General features: G+C 41.7%; 1 protein-coding gene across 1 annotated transcript; it reads right to left on the bottom strand.

Moving 5' to 3' along the window:
- Positions 1-11,560: 11,560 nt before the first annotated feature.
- Positions 11,561-26,676, bottom strand: LOC139410008 (protein regulator of cytokinesis 1-like). The gene is made up of 14 exons (XM_071155428.1): positions 26,552-26,676; positions 25,810-25,942; positions 25,587-25,709; positions 25,236-25,469; positions 24,888-25,058; positions 24,619-24,768; positions 24,152-24,302; positions 23,933-24,069; positions 18,860-18,955; positions 15,321-15,473; positions 14,759-14,860; positions 14,331-14,423; positions 13,853-13,957; positions 11,561-11,756 (listed from the first exon to the last, which is right to left on the bottom strand). Exons 1-14 carry the CDS (start codon positions 26,566-26,568, stop codon positions 11,691-11,693), a joined length of 1,731 nt encoding a protein of 576 aa, XP_071011529.1. The 5' UTR covers positions 26,569-26,676; the 3' UTR covers positions 11,561-11,690.
- Positions 26,677-26,880: the final 204 nt, after the last annotated feature.

The raw sequence follows: 26,880 nt of genomic DNA, 5'->3' as shown, positions 1-26,880 counted from the left end.
GTTCCTTCAGAAAATATTCACATCCCTTTACTTTTCCCACATATTGTTGTGTAACAGCTTGAATTTAAAATGTATTACATTTAGATGTTGTGTCACTAATCTACACACAATGCCCTATAATGTGAAAGTGGAACTTTGTTTGTAGAAAATGTTTGAGTCAATAAGAATTAAACCTCTTTGATTTGACAAGCCTAAATACATTCAGGAGTAAAAAATGTGCTTAACAAATCACATCTGTTGAATGGACTCATTCTGTGTTCAATAATAGTGGTGAATATGATTTATGAATGACTACTTCATTATCTGTAAGGTCCCTCAATTGAGTAGTGAATTGCACGCACAGATTCAACCACAAAGACTAGGGGGGGGGGGGTTCAATGCCTCACAAAGAAGGGCACCTATTTGTAGATGCTTGATTATCCCTTTAAGCATGATGAAGTTATTAATTAGGCTTTGGATGGTGAATCAATACTCCCAGTCACTACAAAGATACAGACATCCTTCCTAACTCAGTTGCCAGAGGGGAAGTAAACCACTCAGGGATTTCACCATGACGCCAATGGTGACTTGAAAACATTTACAGAGTGTAATGCCTGTGATAGGAGAACACAGGATGGATCAACAACATTGTAGTTACTCCACAATACTAAATGAATTGACAGAGTGAAGATCCTGAATTCAAAGTGTTATGTTTGGGGCAAATCCAATACAACACATTACTTAGTACCACTCTACATATTTTCAAGCATAGTGGTGGCTGGGTAAAAAATAAATAGAATGGAGCTACTGTAAGCACAGGCAAAATCATAGAGGAAAACCCAGTTCAGTAGCTTTCCACCAGACACTGGGTGATGAATGTACCTTTTCGCAGGACAATAACTTAAAACACAAGGCCAAATCTACACTGGAGTTGCTTACCAAGAAGACAGTGAATGTTCCTGAGTGGCCGAATTACAGTTTTGACTTAAATCTGCTTGAAAATCTATGTCAAGACATCAAAATGGTTGTCTCACAATGATCAACAACCAATTTGACAGAGCTTGAAGCAAATATTGTACAATCCAGATGTGCAAAGCTCTTAGAGACTTACCATGAAAGACTCACAGCTGTAATCACTGTCACAGGTGATTCTAACATGTAACAACTCAGGGGTGTAAATACATATGTAAATTGGATATTTTACATTTTTGTCATTTAGCAGATGCACTCATGCAGAGCAACTTACAAGAGCAATTACGGTTAAGTGCCTTGCTCAAAGGCACATCGACAGATTTATGTAATAGATTCAATAATAGATCCAGATTAGGTTTAGTGAGTGATTTTTCCCAAAAATTGTGCATTTCATTTTTCAAATATTTAGCATCAGCCAATTGCTTGTTACCCATTCTAAAACTGATTGGAGCGATATGTCGAGAGCGTCAGCTATTTATTTTACTGTTGCCACCGACATGTATACTGTTGAGTTGTTGAGCGTACATGGACACACATGCTTTATTCAAGGTCAGTGGAAGGTCATTAGTAAACACAGACAACAATAATGGTCCAAGCTGGCTGCTCTGTGGTACACCACACTGAACCACATTTGCATTAGAGAGGCTTCCATTAAAGAAAACCCTATTGGATCCATGATAAGGCAGAAAATGTTAATCCATAACACCTAATTATTTTCAGCAATATGTTATGATCAATGATATGAAAGGTTGCACTGAAGTTTAACAAAACAGCTCTCAAAATCTTATTATTATCAATTTCTTTCAGCCAATCATCAGTAATTTGTGTCAGTGCTGCACATGTTGAGTGCCCTTCCTTATAAGCATGCTGGAAGTATGTTGTTAATTTGTTTTCTGTATATAATTGTCAATACATTTTCAAAAATGCAAAGTGTAGTATTCATGTGTAATTTATCTGCATGTTTTGAAACTTGAACAGTCATTTTTTATTAACATTTTTCACATATAACAGATATTTTGTGTTACTTCATTTTACCAGACCTGGTTGATGCTTGATGCTTCCTAGATCCCTTCAGTGAGCTAAGCTGTGGTGATTTGTCTACCTTCTGAGATACAGTGCCTTCAGAAAGTATTCATACCATTTGACTTATTCCACATTTAGTTGTGTTACAGCTTGAATTCAAAATGTATTAAATATATTTTTTTTTACATTTTTGCAAATGTATTGAACATGAAGTACATAAATATCTAATTTACATAAGTTTTCACACCCCTGAGTGAATAGTTTGTAGTAGCACCTTTGGCAGCGAGTACAGCTGTGAGCATTCCACACCTAGATTGTGCAACATTTGCCCATTATTCTTTTCAAAATTCTTCAAGCTCTGTAAAATTGATTGTTGATCATTGCTAGACAACCATTTTCAGGTTTTGCCATAGATTTTCAAGCAGATTTAACTCGACCACTCAGGAACATTCACTGTCTTCTTGTTAAGTAACTCCAGCGTAGATTTGGCCTTGTGTTTTAGGTTATTTGTCCTGCTGAAAGGTGAATTCTTCTCCCAGTGTCTGGTGAAAAACAGACTGAACCAGGTTTTCCTTTAGCATTTTGCCTGTGCTTAGGTCCATTCTGTTTCTTTTTTATCCCAAAAAGTTAATTGCATTGTCACATTTCCACTTTCCTGCACTATGCCTTGTTGCAAACAGGATGCATGTTTTGGAATATTTTTATTCTGTACAGGGTTCCTTCTTTTCACTCTGTCAATTAGGTTAGTATTGTAGAGTAACTACAATGTTGTTGATCCATCCTCAGTTTTCTCCTATCACAGCCATTAAACTCTGTAACTGTTTAAAGTCACCATTGGCCTCATGGTGAAATCTCTGAGCGGATTCCTTCCTCTCTGGAAACTGAGTTAGGAAGGACGCCTGTATCTTTGTAGTGACTGGGTGTATTGATTCACCATCCAAAGCGTACTGATTCACCATCCCTCAACTGAGGGACCTTACAGATAATTGTATGTGGGGTACAGAGATGAGGTAGTCATTAAAAAATCATGTTCAACACTATTATTTCACTCAGAGGGAGTTCATGCAACTTGTTATGTGACTTGTTCAGCAACTTTTTACTCCTGAACTTATGTAGGCTTGCCGTAACAAAGGGGTTGAACACTTGTTGACTCAAGATGTTTCAATTTCATATTTTATTAATTTGTACATATTTTGAAAAACATGATTCCACTTTTACATTATGGGGGTATTGTGTGTAGGCCAGTGACAAAACATCTCTATTTAATCCATTTTAAATTCAGGCTGTAAATGTGGAAAAAGTCAAGCGGTGTGAATACTCTCTGAAGGGACTGTGGCAAGGCTCCTCCAATAGCAGGGTCCATTTCCTCAGACAGACCACCTTCTCTCTCACATAGTCCCTCTCACTCCTGTCCTGCTCTGACCATACTGATGGTCATCTGGTTATGATCAAGGTTTTGAGTTTAGAACCGCATTTTTGGAAAATGTAACAGTGTGTCTCGGCCTCAATCCAATAAACCCAATACAAATTGAAACAAGTAACATCCACATACCAGGGATCAGAGGAGGCTGATCCGGATGGTAATTTCACTTGTCAGTGTTTTCATCTATCAGCATCGTATATTGTAGAACTAAATAAAATAAAATACAGTTTTATTAGTCACATGTGCCGACTACAACAGGTGTAGGTAGACCTTACAGTGAAATGCTTACTTACGAGCCCCTAACCAACAGTGCAGTTTCAAAAATTACGGATAAGAATAAGAGATAAAAATAACAAGTAATTAAAGAGCAGCAGTAAAAAATAACAACATTCACAGGGGGGTGCCGAGTTAGTTGAGGTAGTATGTACATGTAAGTAGAGTTATTAAAGTGACTATGTATAGATGAGTCAATGTGCGGGGGCACCAGTTAGTTGAGGTAGTATGTACATGTAGGTAGAGTTATTAAAGTGACTATGCATAGATGACCACTGAGAGTGGCAGTGGTGTGGAGAGGGGGGGGGGGGCAATGCAAATAGTCTGGGTAGCCATTTGACTAGATGTTCAGGGGTCTTATGGCTTGGGGGTAGAAGCTGTTTAGAAGCCTCTTGGACCTAGACTTGGCGCTCTGGTACCGCTTTCCATGCGGTAGCAGAGAGAACAGTCTATGACTAGGGTGGCTGGAGTCTTTGACAATTTTTAGGGCCTTCCTCTGACACCGCCTGGTATAGAGGTCCTGGATGGCAGCAAGCTTAGCCCCAGGGATCTTACTGGGCTGTTCACACTACCCTCTGTAGTGCCTTGCGGTTGGAGGCTGAGATGTTGACATACCAGGCAGGCTCTCGATGGTGCAGCTGTAGAACTTTTTGAGGATCTGAGGACCCATGCCAAATCTTGTCAGTCTCCTGAGGGGGAATAGGTTTTGTCGTGCCGCTTCACAACTGTCTTGGTGTGGTTGGATCATGTTAGTTTGTTGGTGATGTGAACACCAAGCAACTTGAAGCTCTCAACCTGCTCCACTGCAGCCCCATCGATGAGAATGGGGGAGTGCTCGGTCCTCTTTTTCCTGTAGTCCACCATCATCTCCTTTGTCTTGATCACATTGAGGGAGAGGTTGTTGTTCTGGCACCACACGGCCAGGTCTCTGACCTCCACCCTATAGGCTGTCTCGCCTTTGTTGGTGATCAGGCCTACCACTGTTGTGTCATCGGCAAATGTAATGATGGTGTCGTGCCTGGCCATGCAGTCATGAGTGAACAGGGAGTACAGGAGGGGGCTGAGCATGGACCCCTGAGGGGCCCCTGTGTTAAGGATCAGCGTGGCGGATGTGTTGTTACCTACCCTTACCACCTGGGGGTGGCCCGTCAGGAAGTCCAAGATCCAGTTGCAGAGGGAGGTGTTTAGTCCTAAGGTCCTTAGCTTAGTGATGAGCTTTGAGGGCACTATGGTGTTGAACGCTGAGCTGTAGTCAATGAATAGCATTCTCACATAGGTGTTCCTTTTGTCCAGGTGGGAAACGGCAGTGAGGAGTGCAATAGAGATTGCATCATCTGTGGATCTGTTGGGGCGGTATGCAAACTGGAGTAGGTCTAGGGTTTCTGGGATGATGGTGTTGATGTGAGCCATGACCAGTCTTTCAAAGCACTTCATGGCTACAGACGTAGTGCTACGGGTCGGTAGTCATTTAGGCAGTTTACCTTAGTGTTCTTGGGCACAGGTACTATGGTGGTCTGCTTGAAACATGTTGGTATTACAGACTCGGACAGGCAGAGGTTGAAATGTCAGTGAAGACACTTGCTAGTTGGTCAGCGCATGCTCGCAGTGCACGTCCTGGTAATCCGTCTGGCCCTGCGGCCTTGTGAATGTTGACCTGTCTAAAGGTCTTACTCACATCTGCTGCGGAGAGCGTGATCACACAGTCTTCCGGTACAGCTGGTGCTCTCATGCATGTTTCAATGTTATTTGCCTCGAAGTGAGCATAAAAGTAGTTTAATTCATCTGGTAGGTTAATATCACTGGGCAGCTCTCGGCTGTGCTTCCCTTTGTAGTCTGTAATGGTTTGCAAGCCCTGCCACATCCGACAAGCGTCAGAGCCAGTGTAGTACGACTCAATCTTAGTCCTGTATTGATGCTTTGCCTGATTGATGGTTCGTCAGAGGGCAAAGCGAGATTTCTTATAAGCTTATAAGAGTCCCGCTCCTTGAAAGTGGCAGCTCTAGCCTTTAGCTCAGTGAGGATGCTGCCTGTAATCCATGACTTCTGGTTGGATTATATACGTATGGTCACTGTGGGGACGACGTCATCGATGCACTTATTGAGAAAGCCGATGACAGATGTGGTCTACTCCTCAATGCCATTGGAGGAATCCTGGAACATATTCCAGTCTGTGCTATCAAAACAGTCCTGTAGCTTCATCTGACAACTGTTTTTATTAATCTAGTCACTGGTGCTTCCTGCTTTAATTTTAGCTTGTAAGCAGGAATCAGGAGGATAGAATTATGGTCAGATTTGCCAAATGGAGGCTGAGGGAGAGCTTTGTATGCATCTCTGTGTGTGGAGTATAGGTGGTCCAGAGTTCTTTTCCCTCTGGTTGCACATTTAACATGCTGATAGAAATTTGTTAAAACTGATTTAAGTTTCCCTGCATTAATGTCACCGGCTACTAGGAGTGACGCCTCTGGGTGAGCGTTTTCTTGTTTGCTTATGGTGGAATACAGCTCATTCAATGCTATCTTAGTGCCAACCTCTGACTGATGTGGTATGTAAACAACTACGAAGAATACAGATGAGAATTCTCTCAGTAGGTAGGGTGGTCTACAGCTTATCATGAGACACTCAACCTCAGGCGAGCAATAGCTCGAGACTTCCTTAGATATAGTGCACCAGCTGTTATTTACAAAAATACATAATCCGTCGCCCCTTGTCTTACGAGACGCCGCTGTTCTATCCTGCTGGTACATCGTATAACCAGCCAGTTCAGCTGTATGTTGATATTGTCATCATTCAGCCACGACTCCGTGAAGTATAAGATGTTACAGTTTTTAATGTCCTGTTGGTAGTTTAATCTTCCCCGTAACTAATATATTTTATTGTTCAAAGATTGCACGTTTGCTAGCAGAATTGAGGGAAGTGGGGGTTTATTCGATTGCCTTCGAATTCTCAGAAGGCGGCCCGCTTTCTGGCCTCTCTTTCTCCGTCTCATCTTCACTCAGATCACGGTTGTCGTGGCCTGTTCCCGAGGAAGCCGTATATCCTCCGCCTCAGGCTCATCAGAGTCGTGAAAGAAGAATAAGGATTCTGCTAGTCTGTGGTGAGTAATCGCAGTCCTGATATCTCAAAGTTATTTTCGGTCATAAGAGACGGTAGCAGCAACATTATGCACAAAATGAGTAAAATAAATATTTAAAAACAACGCAGATAAAAAAATACAATCGGTTGGGGGCACATAAACATACCTACTGTACCGGTGGCATAATACCCGGAAAAATGGTCTGGTGATTGGAAAGTTGGTATTTTAATTTCCTTTGGGGTACCTGGTTTCCCGAGTGGTGCAGCGGTCTAAAGGGACTGCATCTCAGTCACTACAGTCACCCTGTTTCAAATCCAGGCTGTATCACAACTGGCTGTGATTGGGAGTCCCATAGGGCGGCACACAATTGGTCCAGGTTTGGCTGGTGTAGGCGGTCATTGTAAATAAGAATTTGTTCTTAACTGACTTGCCTAGTTAAATAAAGGTAAAAAAGAAAAACATGTTTTGTTCTGTTATTTTTTGGTCTGGGAATAAACAGTTGTTAAATGTACCATGGCTCTACATTTGTACAAATATTGCCTGCTGCTATTCCATGACAAGTTGCACCAGAGATGGGCTTTGGTTGTACTACATTTGAAACTATCTGGGACTTTGGGATTTGATAGAGTTTAAAAAATGCAATTTTGTTTGTTTTTAGAGGCAGAACAAATCCTTCGTAGCATGTTTTGGCAGTAAGACATTCAGCATACTCAAGTACCCCATGGACTCATGCCAGGTTCTGTTTTCTGACCCCTGTGAAATAAGGTAGAAGTGGTTTGTATCATATACTGTAGCTCAATTTCAACATTCTTTGATGTCATGTCAGAAGAAAAACATATTATTATTATTAAGCCAATCAACATGTGATCTCCATGGCTCTTCATGTCTGCCTAGTAGGTGTCTCAGGTCCAGTGTTTGGGTTTGATTTCCACCCAGAGTCCTCCAGGTTTCAGAGTTTATACTTTAAGACTGATCACATTATATGTTGGCAAGAACAACCATATGGACCAGCGCCTGAGGAATCAAGATGAAATTAAACAGCAAACTAGTCAATAAAATCTTCCCATGGCCATGTTCAAATGGTCGCCCTTCGTTGATGTAGACCTCATGTGTATCAGATTTAAGCTTCAGGTTTAATCCACGTCACAGACATGTTGAAGTTCCCACGGAGAAAAGTGGATAATAAACATCTGGGCCCAGATTCACAAAACACTTCTTACTCAAACGTAAGAAGCTTCTTAAGAAGAAAAAGGAAGAAGTTCATAACAAAGTTTGTATGTGCAATTCCTCAACAATATTTTAAGATTGAATCATTTTCTTACGAACTTCTCAAATATGTTCTTACGAATTTTCTTAGGATGTTTGTTGCTAGTCAACCGATGTATCTAGCTTTCTAGCTAGCAATGGCAATCATGTTAGCATATTTCCTACAGAGATTACTGTTCTAAAACATGTTTAAAACAGGTTTAAAGAAATCAACACTGAAACTTTCAGATTAACTTTGTGAGTGAATTAAACATGTTCAATTGCTTTCATGAGCTTATTCTCTCACTGCCCTTCGTTTACGAAAAGGGTTAAGCTATCTTGGAATTAAGAACAAATTCCAAAACTTTATTTTCAAGAATCATATTTATTTTTAAATGTTTGCTTAATTAAGGAGAAACACAAGACATAGCACAAGTACATTTCCAAGAAATGTGTCTTTCTGGAAATGTGGATACAATCAGAATGTAGACAAGATCAGGACAAAGGACCCATGTTAGCACCAGGTATAAACAGGATTAAATTACATTCAAAGACAAGGAAGTCACAGTGAATTTAGCCACACATATTGCACACTGAGTATACCAAACATTAGGAACACCTTCCTAACATTGAGTTGCACACCCCCTTTTGCCCTCAGAACAGCCTCAATTCGTTGGGGCATGGACTCTACGAGGTGTCAAAAGAGTTCCTCATTGGAAAGAGCTTACTCATTGGAAAGGGGGATACCTAGTCAGTTGTTCAACTAAATGCCTTAAACTGAAATGTGTCTTCTGCATTTAACCCAACCCTCTGAATCAGAGAGGTGCGGGAGGCTGCCTTAACCGACATCTTTAGCGCCCAGAGAACAGTGGCCATAAGCCATTTGTCATTCTTGCTTGTAACATACATCAGTGTAGGAGTGATAACACATTCCCAAGTTTGATGGATGTTCACGTGACAAACTTGATTGGTGACATTTTCTGATGCCTGACATGACAATTACCTCCCATACTGTACCGGCTAAGCCAGGTGGCATCTGACATTGTTTGCCGGAGTATGATAAGTACTTACAGAGCTCTACTTGGACAGTAAAGGGTCTCCTGAGAGAACAGAGTGCATTTGGAGGTGGAGGAACATTGCTGTTTGTTTTGTTCCCCCTCAGGTTTCTCATCGAGGGCTTTGGTGGTCTGATAATGAGGACAACTGACATTTGGCCTCCTGAGACTGGCTTCAGTAGACTCCCTGGAACTCAGGCAGGGCAGCAGTAAAACCTAGCAGCACTAGTCCTACTTATTTTTCACTTCTTATGAGCCTTATTCCTGCCTGAGGGGCTCAGTCATAACTCAGCTAACCCTACATGTGATTAAACCACCTAAGACATGATCTATCCAATATTCCAAATATGACGTGTTTACTCACTGGCTAAGAGGGGTATTTTTGTTTAGTAATTAAGAATTCATGTCTTGAGGCATGAAATATGTGTCAATTGTTCTTTTGTTAGTGTTACGCAACCAGGTATACTATCTGGTATCTGCCCTGCCTGCTAGAAGCCAACTACAGTGCACTTTTCTATACAAGCAGAACAGCATTATAACTCATGAGAAACAGCACTTGTATACAAATTCCCTACACCTACATTAGATTCACCTTTCCACAGGATATCGTTAGTATTTCACTTTGACCCTCATCAGCTTATAAACGGTAACTAACAGCATTCTTTTCATTTCCTCCTTCTAGATTATCCTTCCTTCCCAACCGAAGCCACAGTGAACAGCACAAAGATTTTATCCAATGAGGTAGGATCTCAAGACTCCATGGGTGGACTATAGCCCAGAGAAATAATGGTGTTAACCTGCTTGTCTCACACAAGTCGAACAAGTGAAATACAGTAGGTATTAAATGGGGACGTATGGTCACGACATTGAGATTCTGAGCTGAAGGACTTGAGAGGACTGCAGTCTGATTATTGAATTAGCAGGTCAAGGTTTATGGAATTTGATGCAAAAAAACACTGTCCAGTCGAGCCCCCCCCCCCCAAGTGAAGACTCAGACAATGAAGATACAGGAAGAGATCAAAAGCTAGTGTGCCTGTGGAATGACTCAGCATTGTGCCAAGATTGTTTGCGATTGATGTTCTAAGAGTCCCTATGAAGTTAAAAGCTATTGTACATGTAATCAGTTGGCCAAGCAGTTGTGTGGACTGGGGTCACTCCCATTCCTGCTAGTGACCTGTGTGTTAAGGACAACTACGTTTAAATATGTCAATCAACTTAACATTACATTATCTTTTGACAAATATTTCATGTATATATGTATGTTTTGCATAGTTGGGATGTACCAAATGTAACTATCATGTAATTTGGCAACTAAAAATGTGCTTCTGAATGTCTAAACAAATTCTTTCCCACTGGATCAGGGTATTATTCAAACTCGTTGCAGTCAGTTTAATCTAGCCTTAGATTTGTAATCATGCAGCATAGACAACGTGACGGGCTTCAATGGAGACAGTTGAATAGCAAACAGCTTTAATTGTGTAATACTGTGTTGCCTTGAAAGCATTTAAACGTTCTTGACCATCATGCCATTGTTTGAGTGAGGCAATTATACAGCCAAAAATCCTCTTCTCCATGTTCATAAATGACTAACTTGATTATCCATGACAATTACATGGTTTCTACAATCCCACTCGTCGGTCAACGGTAAAGGAGTGTTTTGGCTCAAGGTCAATGAAACAATCCAGGATTGATGGAGCAGAAGAGGAATATCATTCATTCTCTATAACCATTCAAGTTTACAGGGTCTGAATCAATCTTAGGACTTTGGCTCTAAACCAACATTCCCTATCATGAATAAAGCTAAACTCTCCCATGCCATCATTTCATGTGTAGATAAAAGTTCAAACACTGCCATGTAGCTCGGTTGATAGAGCATGGTGCTTGCAATGCCATGGTTGTGGAGTTCAAATCCAGCGCGGGACCAGTATGAAAATGCATGCACTACTGTAATTAAAAGACAGGTGACATTTATTAATAGGTATACAAGAAACAGTAAAATTCACATGTTGACACAAGGACAAAACAAATGAGAAGTAGCATTACAAGAAAGAAATATTTACAAACAGAAATATTTATAAAACTTTAAATTGAAAAAAAAAAAGAGTAGCATGTAGATCTGCTGGAAGGTCTGTATCAAAACAGGATGCTTCCTCTGGTGTTACCTGGTCATTTATTATAAAGTAAAACATTTAAAATTAATATTAAAGTACTGCATGTCTAACATCTAAGGGACTCTACCTTTAAAAAAGTATCAAACTCGTGAAATACCTGCCCTGGACAGCAGAATATTAATCACTGGAAAACATGGCTTTATGACAGTTTCATCCACACCTTTACTATTACAATACGTTGCAAATTACACTAAGAGTCCCCTTTGACCTATCCACTTCCATGCAGGTTGTAGTATTACTATACATAAATACAATTGGTTAGATTTCAAAGTAACAGCAACACCAATTAGCTCAAATTAGTTGCATCAAGACACGTGTAGCCACGGCAAGTCTTTGATGTAACTAATTTGAGCTAATTGGTGTTGCTGTTACTTTGAAATCTAACCAATTTGATTAAAACACCGGCCGTGTAGCCAGGAGAAGAGTGCCAAGTGGACAGAACACAACCTCTGAGGAGTGAACTGTGCACGCACCTCTTAAAACGCGGGGTCCTTTGCTGTGGAATTGAAAACTGCATCACTTGACTTTTTGGACAACGCACTCTGGAGGGAATGAAAGACATATTTCAGTAACTGATACAATAACCCCCCCCCCCCCCCCAAAAAAAGCACTGTTGGAGTAGAAAGCGAGGAAAAACTTAGGTCAACATTTAACTTACAGTGGAGTCGGAAAATATTTAGACCCCTCGACTTTTCCACATTTTGTTACGTTACAGCCTTATTCTAAAATCTATTTTTAAAAAAAAAAGGGTTTTCTTCCAACGCATCAATCTACACACAATACCCCATAATGACAAAGAACACAGGTTTCAATATTTTTGCAAATCTACAACAAAAATACAGAAATATCACATTTACATAAGTATTCAGACCCTTAACTCAGTACTTTGTTGAAGCACCTTTGGCAGCAATTACAGCCTTGAGTCTTCTTGGGTATGACGCTACAAGCTTGGCACACCTGTATTTGGTCAGTTTCTCCCATTCTTCTCTGCAGATCCTCTCAAGCTCTGCCAGGTTGGATGGGGAGCGTATCTGCACAGCTTTTATTCAGGTCTCTCCAGAGATGGTTGATTGGGTTCAAGTCCGGGCTCTGGCTGGGCCACTCAAGGACATTCAGAGACTTTACATTTAGCAGACGCTCTGATCCAGAGCAACTTACAAGAGCAATTAGGATTGAGTGCCTTGCTCAAGGGCACGTTGACAAATTTCAGCTAGTCAGCTCGGGGATTCGAACCAGCAACTTCTCGGTTACTGGCCCAGCCTAGACTTCGAGACTTGTCCCAATGCCACTCCTTGGCTGTGTTCTTACGGTCGTTGTCCTGTTGGAAGGTGAACCTTCTCCCCAGTCTGAGGTCTTGAGCACTCTGTAGCAGATTTTCATCAAGGATCTCTCTGCACTTTGCTCCGTTCATTTTTCCCAGTCACTGCCACTGAAAAGTCTCCCAGTCACTGCCACTGAAAAACATGCCCACCGCATGATGCTCCCACCACTATGCTTCACCGTAGGGATGGTGCCAGGTTTCCTCCAGATGTGAAGCTTGGCATTCAGGCCAAAGAGTTCAATCTTGGTTTCATTAGACCAGAGAATCTTGTTTCTCATTGACAGTCTTTAGGTGGCTTTTGGAAACTTCAAGTGGGCTGTGATGTGTCTTCTACTGAGGAGTGGCTTCCATCTGGCCACTCTATCATAAAGGCCTGATTGGTGGAGTGCTGCAGAGATGGTTGTCCTTCTGGAAGGTTCTCCCATCTCCATAGAGGAACTCTGGAGCTCTGTAACAGTGACCGTCAGGTTCTTTGTCACCTCCCTGATCAAGGCCCTTCTCCCCTGATTGCTCAGTTTGGCCAGGCTGACAGCTCTGGGAGGAGTCTTGGTGGTTCCAAACTTCTTCCATTTAAGAATGATGGTGGCCACTGTGTTCTTGGGGACCTTCAATGCTGCAGAAATGTTTTGGTACCCTTCCCCAGATCTGCACGTCAATCCGGTCTCAGAGCTTTACGGATAATTCCTTTGACCTCATGGCATGGTGTTTGCTTTGACATGCACTGTCAACTGTGGGACCTTATACAGACCGGTGTGTTTTTCCAAATCAATTGCATTCACCACAGTTTAAAATAAGGCTGTAACGTATCAAAATGTTGAAAAAAAGTCAAGGGGTCTGAATACTTTCCGAATGTACTGTAAATTCATGTGTCCGGATTATTGAAGTACACAGTGACACAGTCTTAAGGATGGTCTCACAGTGAAGTCCGAATATAGTTTAAAAGGCTGGTTTAACAATATATAAATTGCAGGAAATTTGCGTTAAAACTAATATTTTCTCTCCACCCCATGACAAAATGTGTAGAATTGCAGGAAATGTGATTTTGAGAGCAAAATGTTTCTGCAGACAAGACGGTTGTAGAGTTTAGTTTAAAGGGTTAGTCTTACAGTGAAGTCAGAGTAGTTTAAAATGCGCAACTAACAATATATGATGAGCTATGAGAATGTATGAATTGCTTTTGTTTTGTAAAGTGCCATGTTTATTTAATTGGTTGACTATAGAGCCGAGAGAAAAATCCTATTCAAATATTTGTAAAAATAAATAAATCATTAACAGCTGGTCTTAAAGTCAGAGTATAGTTTAAAAGGCTGGTCTCACAGTGAAGTCAAGGTAGCTGATGTCAACAGGTTGTTTCCTCTCTGTACTGTTGCACTCCAGCAGGGGCGTTCTCTGACTGCTGCTGCTCTCCAGGGGCCTAATTTTCTGCACAGCCAATGAGTGGACACAAACAAACACGGCACATCAGAGTCAACATACTGAACATGCAGCACACTTCCTTCCCTGCTTACCTATCAAATCCACCTGAAGTATTATATTTCTACATCTCTTTAATAGAATTCTTAACTTGGAAAGAGATTAGATTCTAAAGACGAGTTTGGATTTTGCTGTCAATACTGTGTCTTTCACAAGCTAGGCAGACTTTGGAAAGTGGTTTATGGCTCGAACAGGAAAAACTCTATAACAGCAATCACCTAGTAGTTCTCTTAATAGTCATTGCGCTATATAAATGGAAGCTGTTCACCAAGGACAAGAACCAACAATGGTCCACAGTTTGGAGTGAGTGCTGGGTGTGTACCTGCATCTGAACCTGGGAGAGAGGAGGCTTGCTGCTGGGCACACTTATGAAGGTGTTGGCTGACCGCACCCTGGTAACCTGGCTAGGAGTCTTCTGAAAGAAGGGCTATGTGGGTCAAGGTCATGTAAGACTAGTGACACATTTCTTACATTTTCCACCTATGTAAGGTACTTAATGAGATTCTTACATTACGCAATTATATCAAAATAAGTGTTACCACAATAATAAAGTGCTCGAGTTGGTTTCGGAGGCCAGTGAACCACTGTAAGTGCTAGTTACTGTACCTTCTACAGCTACATATCTGGAGATTATTTTTTGACAAAAAAATCTAAATATTATGTTTGCGCTAGTCAGCTGTCCCTGTACCAAAACTCCAGTATTTTTCCTTCATAGCTTGTTCGGACCCTGGCAATTCCCAGCCCTAGTACCTTTCTGATCTTGTTGGGGGTAGGGCCGTTTATCCCTCCATGGGCCCTCTTAGTGGGAGTTTTGAATGGAGTCGTCATCTCCCCCTTCTTTGATGTCTGCAACTTAAACACAGAGACAAACAAAGCCTCAGTCACAGACCAGTCAGTAACAAACGATCAGTGCCCCAGAATGGTCAAATCCACATTTCTCAGCATTGCCATTTGGCAGTTACACATGTTGACCACGCTACTCTGTACAAGTCTATTTTAATCTACGTTCAGCACAGTAAGTTTTAGAATCGGCCTTTTGCACATGGGAACAGAGAGATATTGCTTTACGATAGTTTGTGATGAAAAACAGTCACCTTGTAAGAGAGATTTACACAGGTATCAAAACGTTATGCCAGAGTAAGCCTAGACGAAACACAGCCCTTCATTTAAGTGTTTCTAAAATCCCCTATGGGAAAAATGCATGGTGGGAAAACAATTGGAACCAATTCCCTGTTTGACTGCTAGGGTTTATGGGGATTATGACTCATACTGTGGTAATCTATGGGTGAGAATTAGGAGGGGCTGGACTTACGGCGGCACGTTCACTTTTCTCCTTGTCCCTCTGCTGCTTGTACTCCTCCCATTGGCTGGAGATGTAGGTCATGACTCTGCGGCCCTGAACCAGGAAGGCAGAACCCTGGTCCTTCTCCCAGGCTTCAACCCCCTTCTTCAGTTCTTCCTCCAACTGGTCACATCACATAACAGGGAGAAACAATGTCACTTTTCCTTTGTAAAAAGCCTTTACACACACACACACACACAAACACACAAACACACCTTACTGTTATTTACAGTGGATTTGGAAAGTATGCAGACCCCTTGACCTTTTCCTTAATGTTTTTACATTACAGCTGTATTCTAAAATTGATTAAATAGTTTTTTCCCCCTTGTAAAATCTACACACAATATCCCATAATTAGGGATGTACGATATATCGGTGAACATATCGGATTCGGACGATATTAGCTAAAAATGCCAACATCGGAATCAACTGATGTCTAGTTTAACGCTGATGTGAGAAACCAATGTCAAAGTTGACGTGCATACCTATATAACGTAGGTACATGCCGTAATCACGCCATGTAAAGAGTAAGAGTAAGAACATTTTAGCGAGACAACTCAAAAGGCAAAATCCAAGATTATGGAATTCATTGCCCTTGACAATCAACCGTTCTCTGTCATGAATGATGTTGGCTTTCGCCGACTGTTCGAGCACCGGTACACACTACCAAGCGCGCTATTTTTCAGATGTTGCCCTACCGGAGTTACACAGTAATAGTGTCACTGCAATTAGCGTCAAGACATACATATTATGGAACGCCGTTTGGGTCTTTGCGTGTCAAAAAAAGATACAGTAGCACTGTCAAAAGTCTGCAAACCAGCAAACACCGGCCACGAACGATGTGTTTACAATACCACGTTGGTAATAAAGCATAATTTGTTTGAGCGCAACTTCTGGGCTAGCTAGGTTTAGCTTGGTACCTAGCTGGCAGCAATACAACCAGCCTGAAAACAATGACCCGTAGAAACTGCAGTCATTTTCATTATTCTTAGCAATGATTTAGGAATCCTTGTGAGTTAAGTATTAGCTAGGTTGCCACTTGTTCACCTATTGAAATTTAACTTCAGTTCATGAAAATAAATAGCTAGCCAGCTACTTAACCCTGTTGCCCAAAGCTAACGTTATAAGAAGCCAGCTAGCTTCATCTGGCTAGTGAGGCTCGACCGGATATGGTTATGTGTGGTGAAGCTAGCCACAATAAGGATTAGGGACAATAGTGGAATTTGCGGTTTGCCTTCAAAATAAATAATTGAAAGTGATACAAATGAATACAAATAGTAGAATTATGCCATACTGTTATTTTGAAGGCTAACCGCAAAGTCCACTATTGTGGCTAATTATTATTGTGGTTGGCTTCACATAGATGGGTCCGACCACCATTAATCAAATAAAATCTGTCTTATGAATGATAACACCTAGCTATATAGTTAGCTAGCTAACAATGGCTACTGAAACAGATGTCGTTTTTGGGGAAGAACATTGTTTGCATCCATGAGCTAAGCTAGCTTTTCTTTTTATGACCAGCACTGTAGGTGCACAAGACAACTTTACCAGCATCATAGCATACGTATCGATGAATCATTGTCACATGAAATACAAGTGATAGTTATTACACATTGATTACACTACGTAAAACATTTATGAATGCGTTAAATGATGATGTGACGTGCAGTCATATTCAGGTCCTGATTGGTCAGCAAGCTTATTTAACGCGTCAAATTGTGTTATCTACTGGTCATTGTTTTCTATTTTGACACGCAAAGATCCAAATGGCATCCCATAGAAATCCTGGTTGAGAATGAAACGACTGAACGAAACAGCACAGCAAGTAAGTGAAAGAAATAGGCTTCGATTATGCTTTACTGGTAATGGGGACATACCAGTACATACATATGTATAATTGTGCGCAGCCCTTATGGGACTCCCAATCACAGCCGGATGTGATACAGCCTGGATTCAAAACAGGGACTGTAGTGACGCCTCCTGCAATGAGATGCAGTGCCTTAGAGTGCTGCGTCCATGTGTGTGTGTTAACTATTTAACTGTGCTAGAATGCTTAAAAGGCAGCTAAAATTTTAAAATACCAATATCGTGTTTTTTTAGCAAGGAAAATATCGGATATCGCTATCGGCCAAAAAAAAGTGTCATATCGTTGCAACACTGCCCATAATGACAAAACATTATTTGCAAATGTCTTAAAAATACAAAACTGAAATAGCACATTAACATAAGTATACGGACCCTTTAGTCAGTACTTTGTTGAAGAACCTTTGGCAGCGATTACAGCCTCGAGTCTTCTTGGATAGGACGCTACAAGCTTGGCACACCTGTATTTGGGGAGTTTCTCCCATTCTTCTCTGCAGATCCTCTGCAGGCTCTGTCAGGTTGGATGGGGAGCGTGTCTGCACAGCTTTTTTCAGGTCTCTCCAGAGATGTTCGATCAGGTTCAAGTCTGGGCTCTGGCTGGGCATTCAGAGACTTGTTCCGAAGCCACTCGCTCATTGCCTTGGCTGTGTGCTTAGGGTCATTGTCCTGTTAGAAGGTGAACCTTCACCCCAGTCTGGGGCCCTGAGTGCTCTGGAGGAGGTTTTTATCAAGGATCTCTCTGTACTTTGCTCCGTTCATCTTTCCCTTGATCCCGACTAGTCCCCAGTCACTGCCGCTGAAAAACATCCCCACAGCATGATGCTGCCACCACCATGCTTCACCATAGGGATGGTGCCAGGCTTCTTCCAGACGTGATGCTTGGCATACAGGCCAAAAAGTTCAATCTTGGTTTCATCAGACCAGAGAATCTGGTTTCTCATGGTCTGAGAGTTCTTTAGGTGCCTCTTGGCAAACTCCAAGCGGACTGTCAAATGCCTTTTACTGAGGAGTGGCTTCCGTCTGGCCACTCTACCATAAAGGCCTGATTGGTGGGGTGCTGCAGAGATGGTTGTCCTTCTGGAAGATTCTCCCACCTCCACAGAGGAACTCAGGTGCTGTGTCAGCGTGAGAATCGGGTTCTTGGTCATCTCCCTGACCAAGGCCCTTCTCCACCGATTGCTCAGTTTGGCCGGGCGGCCAGCTCTAGGAGTCTTGGTGGTTCCAAACTTCTTCCATTTAAGAATGATGTAATTTCTAAATGCACTGTATACGTCATTGGCATTTTACATCAGAGTACAACATCAATGACACCGCCATATAAGAATGAGAATGACCTTGAACCGATCATTGGATGCTCCAGTGAGTGGTTGTGAATAGAAGCTGTGGCGATATAACGCTGCACTCCAACTAATTTAGCAGGAGTTTGTTTGATTACCATCATCAACCATGTCTGTCACTTTTCATAAACATATTTTATATGTAAAAATGTAAAGACTATAATTTCTACAACTTACAACAGATTTTAAGCAGGTGAAAATAATTGTCAGAGATGAATGAATGGTATATAACATTCCTTCAGACTGTGAAGCCAACTGCCATACAAATGTATAGAAGGACATGACTTAAATCAAATTAAGTCTTACCTTTGGCAGCATCTTTTGAACTTTGACCTTCTCTTTGGCCTCTTTAAGAAGGGCTCCTCCTCTGTTGGAGAAACGGTTTGGATCATTTGCCTTTTTCTGCAAAGAGAAGTTTCAGTAATAGATTATACATTTTCTTGTCAAATTATATAGAATATCAAAATTAGCAACACACTGAACATCTTTCAGAAAATGAGCAGATTGTTGTCTAGTATCAAGAATGCAAATTTATTTTTCGTTTTCAGCAAATCTAAAACAGATCACATTAGGGCTGATCCCATTTAGTCAACTGGTTGATAGGCTATTGGTTGACCATCAACCAGTCAACTACATGGGGTCAGCCCTAATGTAATCTGTTTAGGATTTGCTGGAAACAAAAATAAAATATCCACAGTGTATTCGGGAAAGTATTCAGACCCCTTTTTCTACAGTTTCTTATGTTACAGCCTTAATCTAAATTTGATTAAATAATTTATCTACACACGATATCAAAGCAAAAAATGTTTTTTTTTTATTTTTTAGAAATGTTTGCAAATTTATAAAACATGCAAAACTGAAATATAAAATTTACATAAGTATTCAGACCCTTCACTCAGTACTTTGTTGAAGCACCTTTGGCAGCACTTACAGCCTTAAGTCTTCTTTATGACGCTACAAGCTTGGGACACCTGTATTTGGGGAGTTTCTCCTCTGCAGCTCCTCTCCAACTCTATTAGGTTGGATTGGGAGCGTTGCAGCCGTTATTTTCAGGTCTCCTGAGATGTTTGATCGGGTTCAAGTCAGGGCTCTGGCTGGGCCACTCAAGGACATTCAGAGACTTGTCCCGAAGCCACACCTGCATTGTCTTGGTTGTGTGCTTAGGGTCGTTGTCCTGTTAGAAGGTGAACCTTTACCTCAGAGGTCCTGAGCGCTCTATAGTAGGCCTTTATTCAAGGATGTCTCTGCACTTTTCTTGGTTAATATTTTCCTCAATCCTGACTAGTCTCCCAGTCCCTGCCGCTGAAAAACATCCCTACAGCATGATGCTGCCACCACCATGCTTCACCGTAGGGATGGTGCCAGGTTTCCTACAGACACGACTCTTGGCATTCAGGCCAAAGAGTTCAATCTTGATTTCATCAGACCAGAGAATCTAATTTCTCAGGGTCAGAGTCCTTTAGGTGCCTTTTGGCAAACTTCAAGCAGGCTGCCATATGCCTTTTACTGAGGAGTGGCTTCTGTCTGGCCACTCTACCATAAAGGCATGAATGACAGAGCTGTTGCACTCCACCAGAGTGACAATCGACTTCTTGGTCACCTCCCTGACCAAGGCCCTTCTTTCACGATTGCGCAGTTTGGCCGGGCAGCCAGCTCTAGGAAGTGTCTTGGTGGTTCCAAACTTCTTCCATTTAAGAATGACGGAGGCCACTGTGTTCTTTGGGACCTTCAATGCTGCCGCAAAGTTGCCACCCTTCCCCAGATCTGTACATCTACACAATCCTGTCCCAGAGCTCTACGGACAATTCATTCGACCTCATGGCGTGGTTATTTCCCTGTCAACTGTGGGACCTAATATAGACAGGTGTTTGTCGAGTGTCATAACAAAGCATCTTTTTAAAAATGTGTAATAAATTTGCCCAAAATTCTAACAACCTGGTTTCGCTTTGTCATTTTGGGGTATTGTGTGTAGATTGATGAGGAAAAAATATTATTTAATCAATTTTAGAATAAGGCTGCAATGTAAAACACATGTGGAAAAGGAGAAGGGGGCTGGATACTTTCTGAATGCACTGTGTGTGTATACATACAACCGTTCAAAAGTTTGGGGTCACTTAGAAATGTCCTTGTTTTCCATGACAACATACATGTAATGAGTTGCAAAATGAATAAGAAATATCGTCAAGACATTGACAAGGCTATAAATATTTTTTTATTGAAATAATCATCTCCTTCAAACTTTGCTTTCATCAAAGAATCCTCCATTTGCAGCAATTACAGCCTTGCAGACATTTGGCATTTTAGTTGTCAATTTGTTGAGGTAATCTGAAGAGATTTCACCCCATGCTTCCTGAAGCACCTCCTACAAATTGGATTGGCTTGATGGGCACTTCTTATGTACCATAAGGTCAAGCTGCTTCCACAACAACTCAATAGGGTTGAGATCCGGTGACAATGCTGGCCACTCCATTATAGACAGAATACCAGCTGACTGCTTCTTACCTAAATAGTTATTGTAAAGTTTGGAGCTGTGCTTTGAGTCATTGTCCTGTTGTAGGAGGAAATTGGCTCCAATTAAGCGTTGTCCACTGAGTATGGCATGGCATTGCAAAATGGAGTCACAGCCTTCCTTCTTCAAGATCCCTTCAACCTTGTACAAATCTCCCACCACCAAAGCACCCCCAGACCATCACATTGCCTCCACAATGTTCTTCTTTGTGAGCCGAACACCTAAAACTTAGATTAATCTATCCATAACACTTTTTACCCCAAATATTCCTCTGTCCTGTGTCTGTTATTTTGCCCATCTTATTGGCCAGCCTGAGATATGGCTTTTTCTTTGCAACTCTGCCTAGAAGGCCAGCATCCCGGAGTCGCCTCTTCACTGTTGATGTTGAGACTGGTGTTTTGCAGGTACTATTTAATGAAGCTGCCAGTGAGGACTTGTGAGGCATCTGTTTCTCAAACTAGACACTAACATACTTCCCTTATTGCTCAGTTGTGCACCGGGGCCTCCCACTCCTCTTTCTATTCTGGTTAGAGCCAGTTTGCGCTGTGCTGTGAAAGGAGTAGTACACAGCGCTGTACGAGATCTTCAGTTTCTTGGCAATTTCTCACATGGAATAGCCTTCATTTCTCAGAACAAGAACAGACTGACGAGTTTCAGAAGGCACTTTGTTTCTGGCTATTTTGAGCCTGTAATCGAACCCACAAATACTGATGCTATAGATACTCAACTAGTCTAAATCAACTAGTCTAAATCAGCACAACAGTTTTCAGCTGTGCTAACAAATGCTAAATGGTTTTCTAATGATCAATTAGCCTTTTAAAATGATAAACTTCAATTAGCTAACACAATGTGCCATTGGAACACAAGAGTGATGATTGCTGATAATGGGCCTCTGTGCACCTACGTAGATATTCCATTAAAAAAACATTGTTAAAAATGCCGTTTCCAACTACAATAGTCATTTACATCATTAACAATGTCTACACTGTATTTCGGATTGATTCGATATTATTTTAATGGAATTTTTTTGCATTTTCTTTCAAAAACAAGAACATTTCTAGGTGAACAAACTTAAACGGTAGTGTATACATTTTTGTAAAAATTTGTAAAAAAAAATACGTATGGTACACGAGACACCGCCTGACTCACGAGACACCGCCTGACTCACGAGACAACGCCTGACTCACGAGACAACGCCTGACTCACGAGACAACGCCTGACTCACGAGACAACGCCTGACTCACACGAGACAACGCCTGACTCACACCTGTCTCAGTGGACTAATCCATTGCGGTAGTATTACCAGTAGTACATTTACCAGAGTGGACACGTTGTTTAAGGACCACACAACCTAGGCTACAGTTAAGAGGAACAAGTTTTGGTTTATTTCATACCATTTCCGAGTTGTCAATTCATGAACTGTCTTTTGTTTGTAGCTCTCCTATCAACGTTAACTGAGAACTCACACTGGATTATGCAGAGAAATAGGCCTAGGCTGCCTGGCCTTCGTGCAAATGTAGGCCTATAAACGTGCCCATTTGGGGATATGATAGTATTTCTGATTGTCTTACCTCACCACCACTGTGGAACTTGTTATTGTTTGTTGGTTTGGCAGTGCCACTGTCAGCCAGAGAAATATGCTGAGAAGGATTATCACCACAGCAAGCAAGGTACTTGGAGTCAAACAGACAGGTCTAGATGAGATCTTTAAGGTCAGGGCCCGGCGCAAGGCTCACAAAATCATTTTAGACCCAAGCCACCCCTTGTACCCGGACTTTGACGTACTCCCCTCTGGGTGCAGGTAAAGGGCAGCCATCAGCAGGACAAACAGAAGCAGACAATCATTTGTGCCAGGTGTGATATCACTCCTAAATAGCTTGGGCTAATGTTCCTACAGACTCAGTAAGGCCGGCAGGCTAGTCTTTTTTAAAAATGTTTATGTATTGGTATGTAACTGTTATGAAAGTTGTATTGACAATTTTGTTTTGTATTTGTATTTAAAAGCACATTAAAAAGTGTAAATGACACTGCAACAACATTTACCCATTGGGACAATAAAGTCAGTAAGAACTTCCTTCTTTCTTCAACTCAAACAGCAAGTAAATAAAGTCTGTTTTTACATCCATTGAGAAAGACAATAGTTCCTCAACGTAGCCTATTTGAAAAATCTTTCCAGCTCTTTCGATAACCACTTGTGCTGTGATCCGGTGGAAACCTTGTAAAATAGGCCTACCTGATTACTTCTCATCCCTTGCACAAACTGTCTACAACTGTGTATCTACAGCCTTGTCGGTCTGGAGCTAATTTGCGGGAAACTAAGGGCCCAGAATATTTTTATACAATATTGCAAGTTTGCTAGCGCGAGCTTCAGGCCGGACCAAGTTGATACAATGTTCCTTGCAGACAAACCATGCATAGCCAATGTGATTTATAGGATATTTATTTTTAGTTAAGATATTTTCTACCTGCAGGCTTCAACATTTTATTTGTTAACTTTATGTAGGCTATTTTGTTTCTACAGGCTATTACCAGCAACTTCAGGAGCTTAACTGCAGAAAGCCAGCAGCAAGGGGAGGAAGAGGGTAGGTTATCTCTGGCTCCTTCTTGAGTCATTGGTGTCTTAATTATTTAATCACTGTGCTTAAAACATAAGACAAGCTCATTAGCCTACATATAGGCTAGTTGATTTCTATATAGGGAAAAATACACCTTTTGAAATTTAAACCAATCGATTGGTCGAAAGAAGTCAACTCTTGGTCGATTTTTTGTTGTTACGGACAGTCCTAGATGACATGCACCAAGTAGTGCACAATTTTACAAAACGTTGCAATTTCATAGAAACATAGCCTGACCGCAAAATCCAGCAGTACCTCAAAATCCTGGAAGAGGGCCCAGTACTTCTCCCATCTCTGCAGGGCCTCCAGTAAGGGCTTTACCTGGTCGTAATAATTCTTCACCTTCAATAGCGCAGCATCATGCAGCGCCAACAACTCCTCTGTGAAGTTATCTAGGGAAAAACAAATGGGTTCGATCAGATGCATGTGTATTTTGTCTGTGAGAGTGAGATTTCATAGTGTTGTTCAACTCACTGTCACAGAAGTGGGCATTGAAGGGTTCCCTCTGCTCACGGCCCAGGTTGCACTTGTCCCAGAAGGTCACTAGTTCCTGTCTGACCTTTTCAATCACATCCCCCAGCCTGGTCTTCTGCAGGTCTGTCAGACGGTCCACCTCCCCCTGCCACTGGACCGGACAACATGGTCAGGTTCAGTATGAAGAAAAAGGAAAACAACGCTTAGAAACAGTGATACGAGGAGGTACTATAAGAAACACGTTTTTCCTCAGTGGTCCCCAATGAACATTACCCGGGTAAGGACTGTCTCAAACACTGTGGGATACTAGCACCATCTCTGTTCTGTTTCCTTGTTAGCTAAGTCCGGGGCAACATTATAGTCATAGTGTAAGGTTTACTGTTTTGAACAGTGGTGTGTGGTATGCATGTGAAGCTTTGTCCAACACAGTGGTGAAGGAGAGGTATGAAGGAGGAGAGAGTTCCAACCTGTGTGATTTGGTCAGAGAGGGTACCCTGCACACTCTCTTGGAACACACTGCAGTTTTGCTCCAGCGCATCCAGACGATTCCACAGGCACATGGATCGTTCTTTCAGCTCAGCTAGAGTATTTGTCAGTGATTCCTTCTTGACCTCCATCTACACAAAATGATACAAATACTATTGGCCCAGACCTAGAAGTCACATCAGATACAATAAAAGACTACAATATAATATTTAAGTAATCATTAGTAGCGCGGCTAGATTATTTTCAGTACCTGGGAGAGCAGCAGTTTGAGGGCTTTGATATTTTCATGAGTGAGCAGGAATATATCCTCATCGTGGCCCACAGACTCTTTCTCCAGGCTAGTCTCTGGTTCATGACCCATCTCCTCCATCAGCTTCCTGATGTCCTCACGCAGACCTGAGAACACCTTTGCACGACTCTTCTACAGGATTGAGTGACAAGAGTTTAGATTTGTTTCTCTCCAGAATACCAGTAATGGGCAGTTATGACAAATGTATAGTTTGAATAATAATGTTGCTTTTTTAAAGACAATAGGAAGTTCAAAATGACATTCATACTAAACCCAAATCTTCAACCTGGCCTGCAGCCATTACAGTACCTTTTCCTCACTGAGGGTCTGGATGTGCTCCCGGAGTTCCTGTAGCTGCGTGCGAGATGGCATGCTGCCAGTGGGGATGTAATAGGGGGTGACGCACAGCTCCACACACAGTTCCTTATCCTGCTGCTGCAGTCTGTGTAGCTCCTTCAAACGCTCCCCCTTCTCCTTGGTCAGAACCTCCACACGCAGACGCAGGTTCTTCTCAATCTGGAGGACTGTCAGGCCCTCCTCCATCTGACAGGTGGGCAAGACGGAGACATGAGGTTTGTACAAAGGAAGGAATGGAGTCAAGGAAAGGAATCAGCAAACAATGTTGAGGTTGATTATAAAAAGCCTTAAAGTACCACTTACCTTGTATGGATCCATCGACATTTCCAGGCACAAGGTATCCAGCTGTTTTTGAAAAGTGATGATATTGGCCCGGATGCGGTGCCTCAAGGCTTCCTCCTCGGTGATCATGTCATTCAAAAGGCCCTTAGGAAAATAGTGTCAGAGTTGGTTAATTTAATTGACTACTTAACGAGGATTCAGTAACATGCAGTTCATCTGAATATACTGTTTTCTAAAGCCTCACCTCAATGTGTTTCTTCACTGTCTCCATTCGCTCCACCCTCTGCTCCTCCATGATGCCCATGCTGTCCCAGATGTCCACCAGCCTGGCCATGGCATGGTTTATACCCGTCACTAGCGAGAAAGCCAGGGCTTCACTGCAGAGATGAGTGACAAGACAATCAAATTTGGTAACATATGCTGGCTAAGTAGCTAGCAAACATATAACTAGGTATTTTGAACACTTTGTTTACTGCCAGACTAGCTCTGGTCCAAGCGTATGCGTTAGATCTGTACTACAACGGATGGACCACACATAACTATTTTCGCGGTTCAGGCAAATAAAGGTTCGTCAGCAACCGTTACTCTAGCAACATCTTTACTTTGGCGAGTAGCAGATGTATGTTAAAGTCTGTCAATATTAAGGTGGAAATCCATCTAGGGGCGAATGTAAAAATTACACCCTGGACCAGCGCTAACACACAGCTGGCTAGTTTGTAAGGGTATCAAAGATACTACCTCTGTTAGCTAGCTACCAACGGTTTGAACATTTCCCCCTATCTCGGCAATGCTGCAATGTCATTAGCTATTTCTATTGCGGAAGCAATTTCTAATGGTAATCAACCAAACATTGATGCAGCTAACTAGCTAAGAGACAGTACCAGTTAACTAGCTAACTGGTACTACCAAAGATTTCGTATAACTGTGGTGCTACCGTCTGTATTAAGGTTAGCATACTTTAGCAAGCCAAGTCAACTTGAACTTACCTCCTCCGACTTGACATAGTTTTCCCCGAAAACAATAAAGGAAAAATAGGTAGCTGTTGAGGAATATTATTTATACAAAAAGACGTAGATGGCTGGCTAGTTTCATTTGTCACTACAGCGGTGCGGAAACAGTGCCCTTTCAGCTGCTTGTGCAAAAAAATTCAAAAAAGACGTCCTTGTTCAAGAAGCGCTGTAATAGGCTATTCACTCACCAATGGCACTCCCATTTTCTCACTTTGGTCGGGAGGCTCTCTGCCGTCATCAAGTGGACAGTAGGCTACATTGCATTTTCACTTCAGTACTATACCAAGAAAGTCAAAATACTTTTA

Source organism: Oncorhynchus clarkii, chromosome 5 (genome assembly GCF_045791955.1).
Source record: "Oncorhynchus clarkii lewisi isolate Uvic-CL-2024 chromosome 5, UVic_Ocla_1.0, whole genome shotgun sequence".
Classification (NCBI taxonomy): Eukaryota; Metazoa; Chordata; class Actinopteri; order Salmoniformes; family Salmonidae; genus Oncorhynchus; species Oncorhynchus clarkii.
The sequence above is the reverse complement of the archived record's forward strand: the minus strand, read 5'-3'. Positions and strand labels throughout refer to the sequence as shown.

Excerpts from the sequence above, each read along its gene's own strand:
- LOC139410008 (XM_071155428.1), bottom strand. Across the intron at positions 25,710-25,809 it reads CAGTGAAGAAACACATTGAG|GGCCTTTTGAATGACATGAT; the intron begins GTGAGGCTTTAG and ends TATTTTCCTAAG. Across the intron at positions 11,757-13,852 it reads TCAGCTACCTTGACTTCACT|AGTGCGTTGTCCAAAAAGTC; the intron begins GTGAGACCAGCC and ends CATTCCCTCCAG.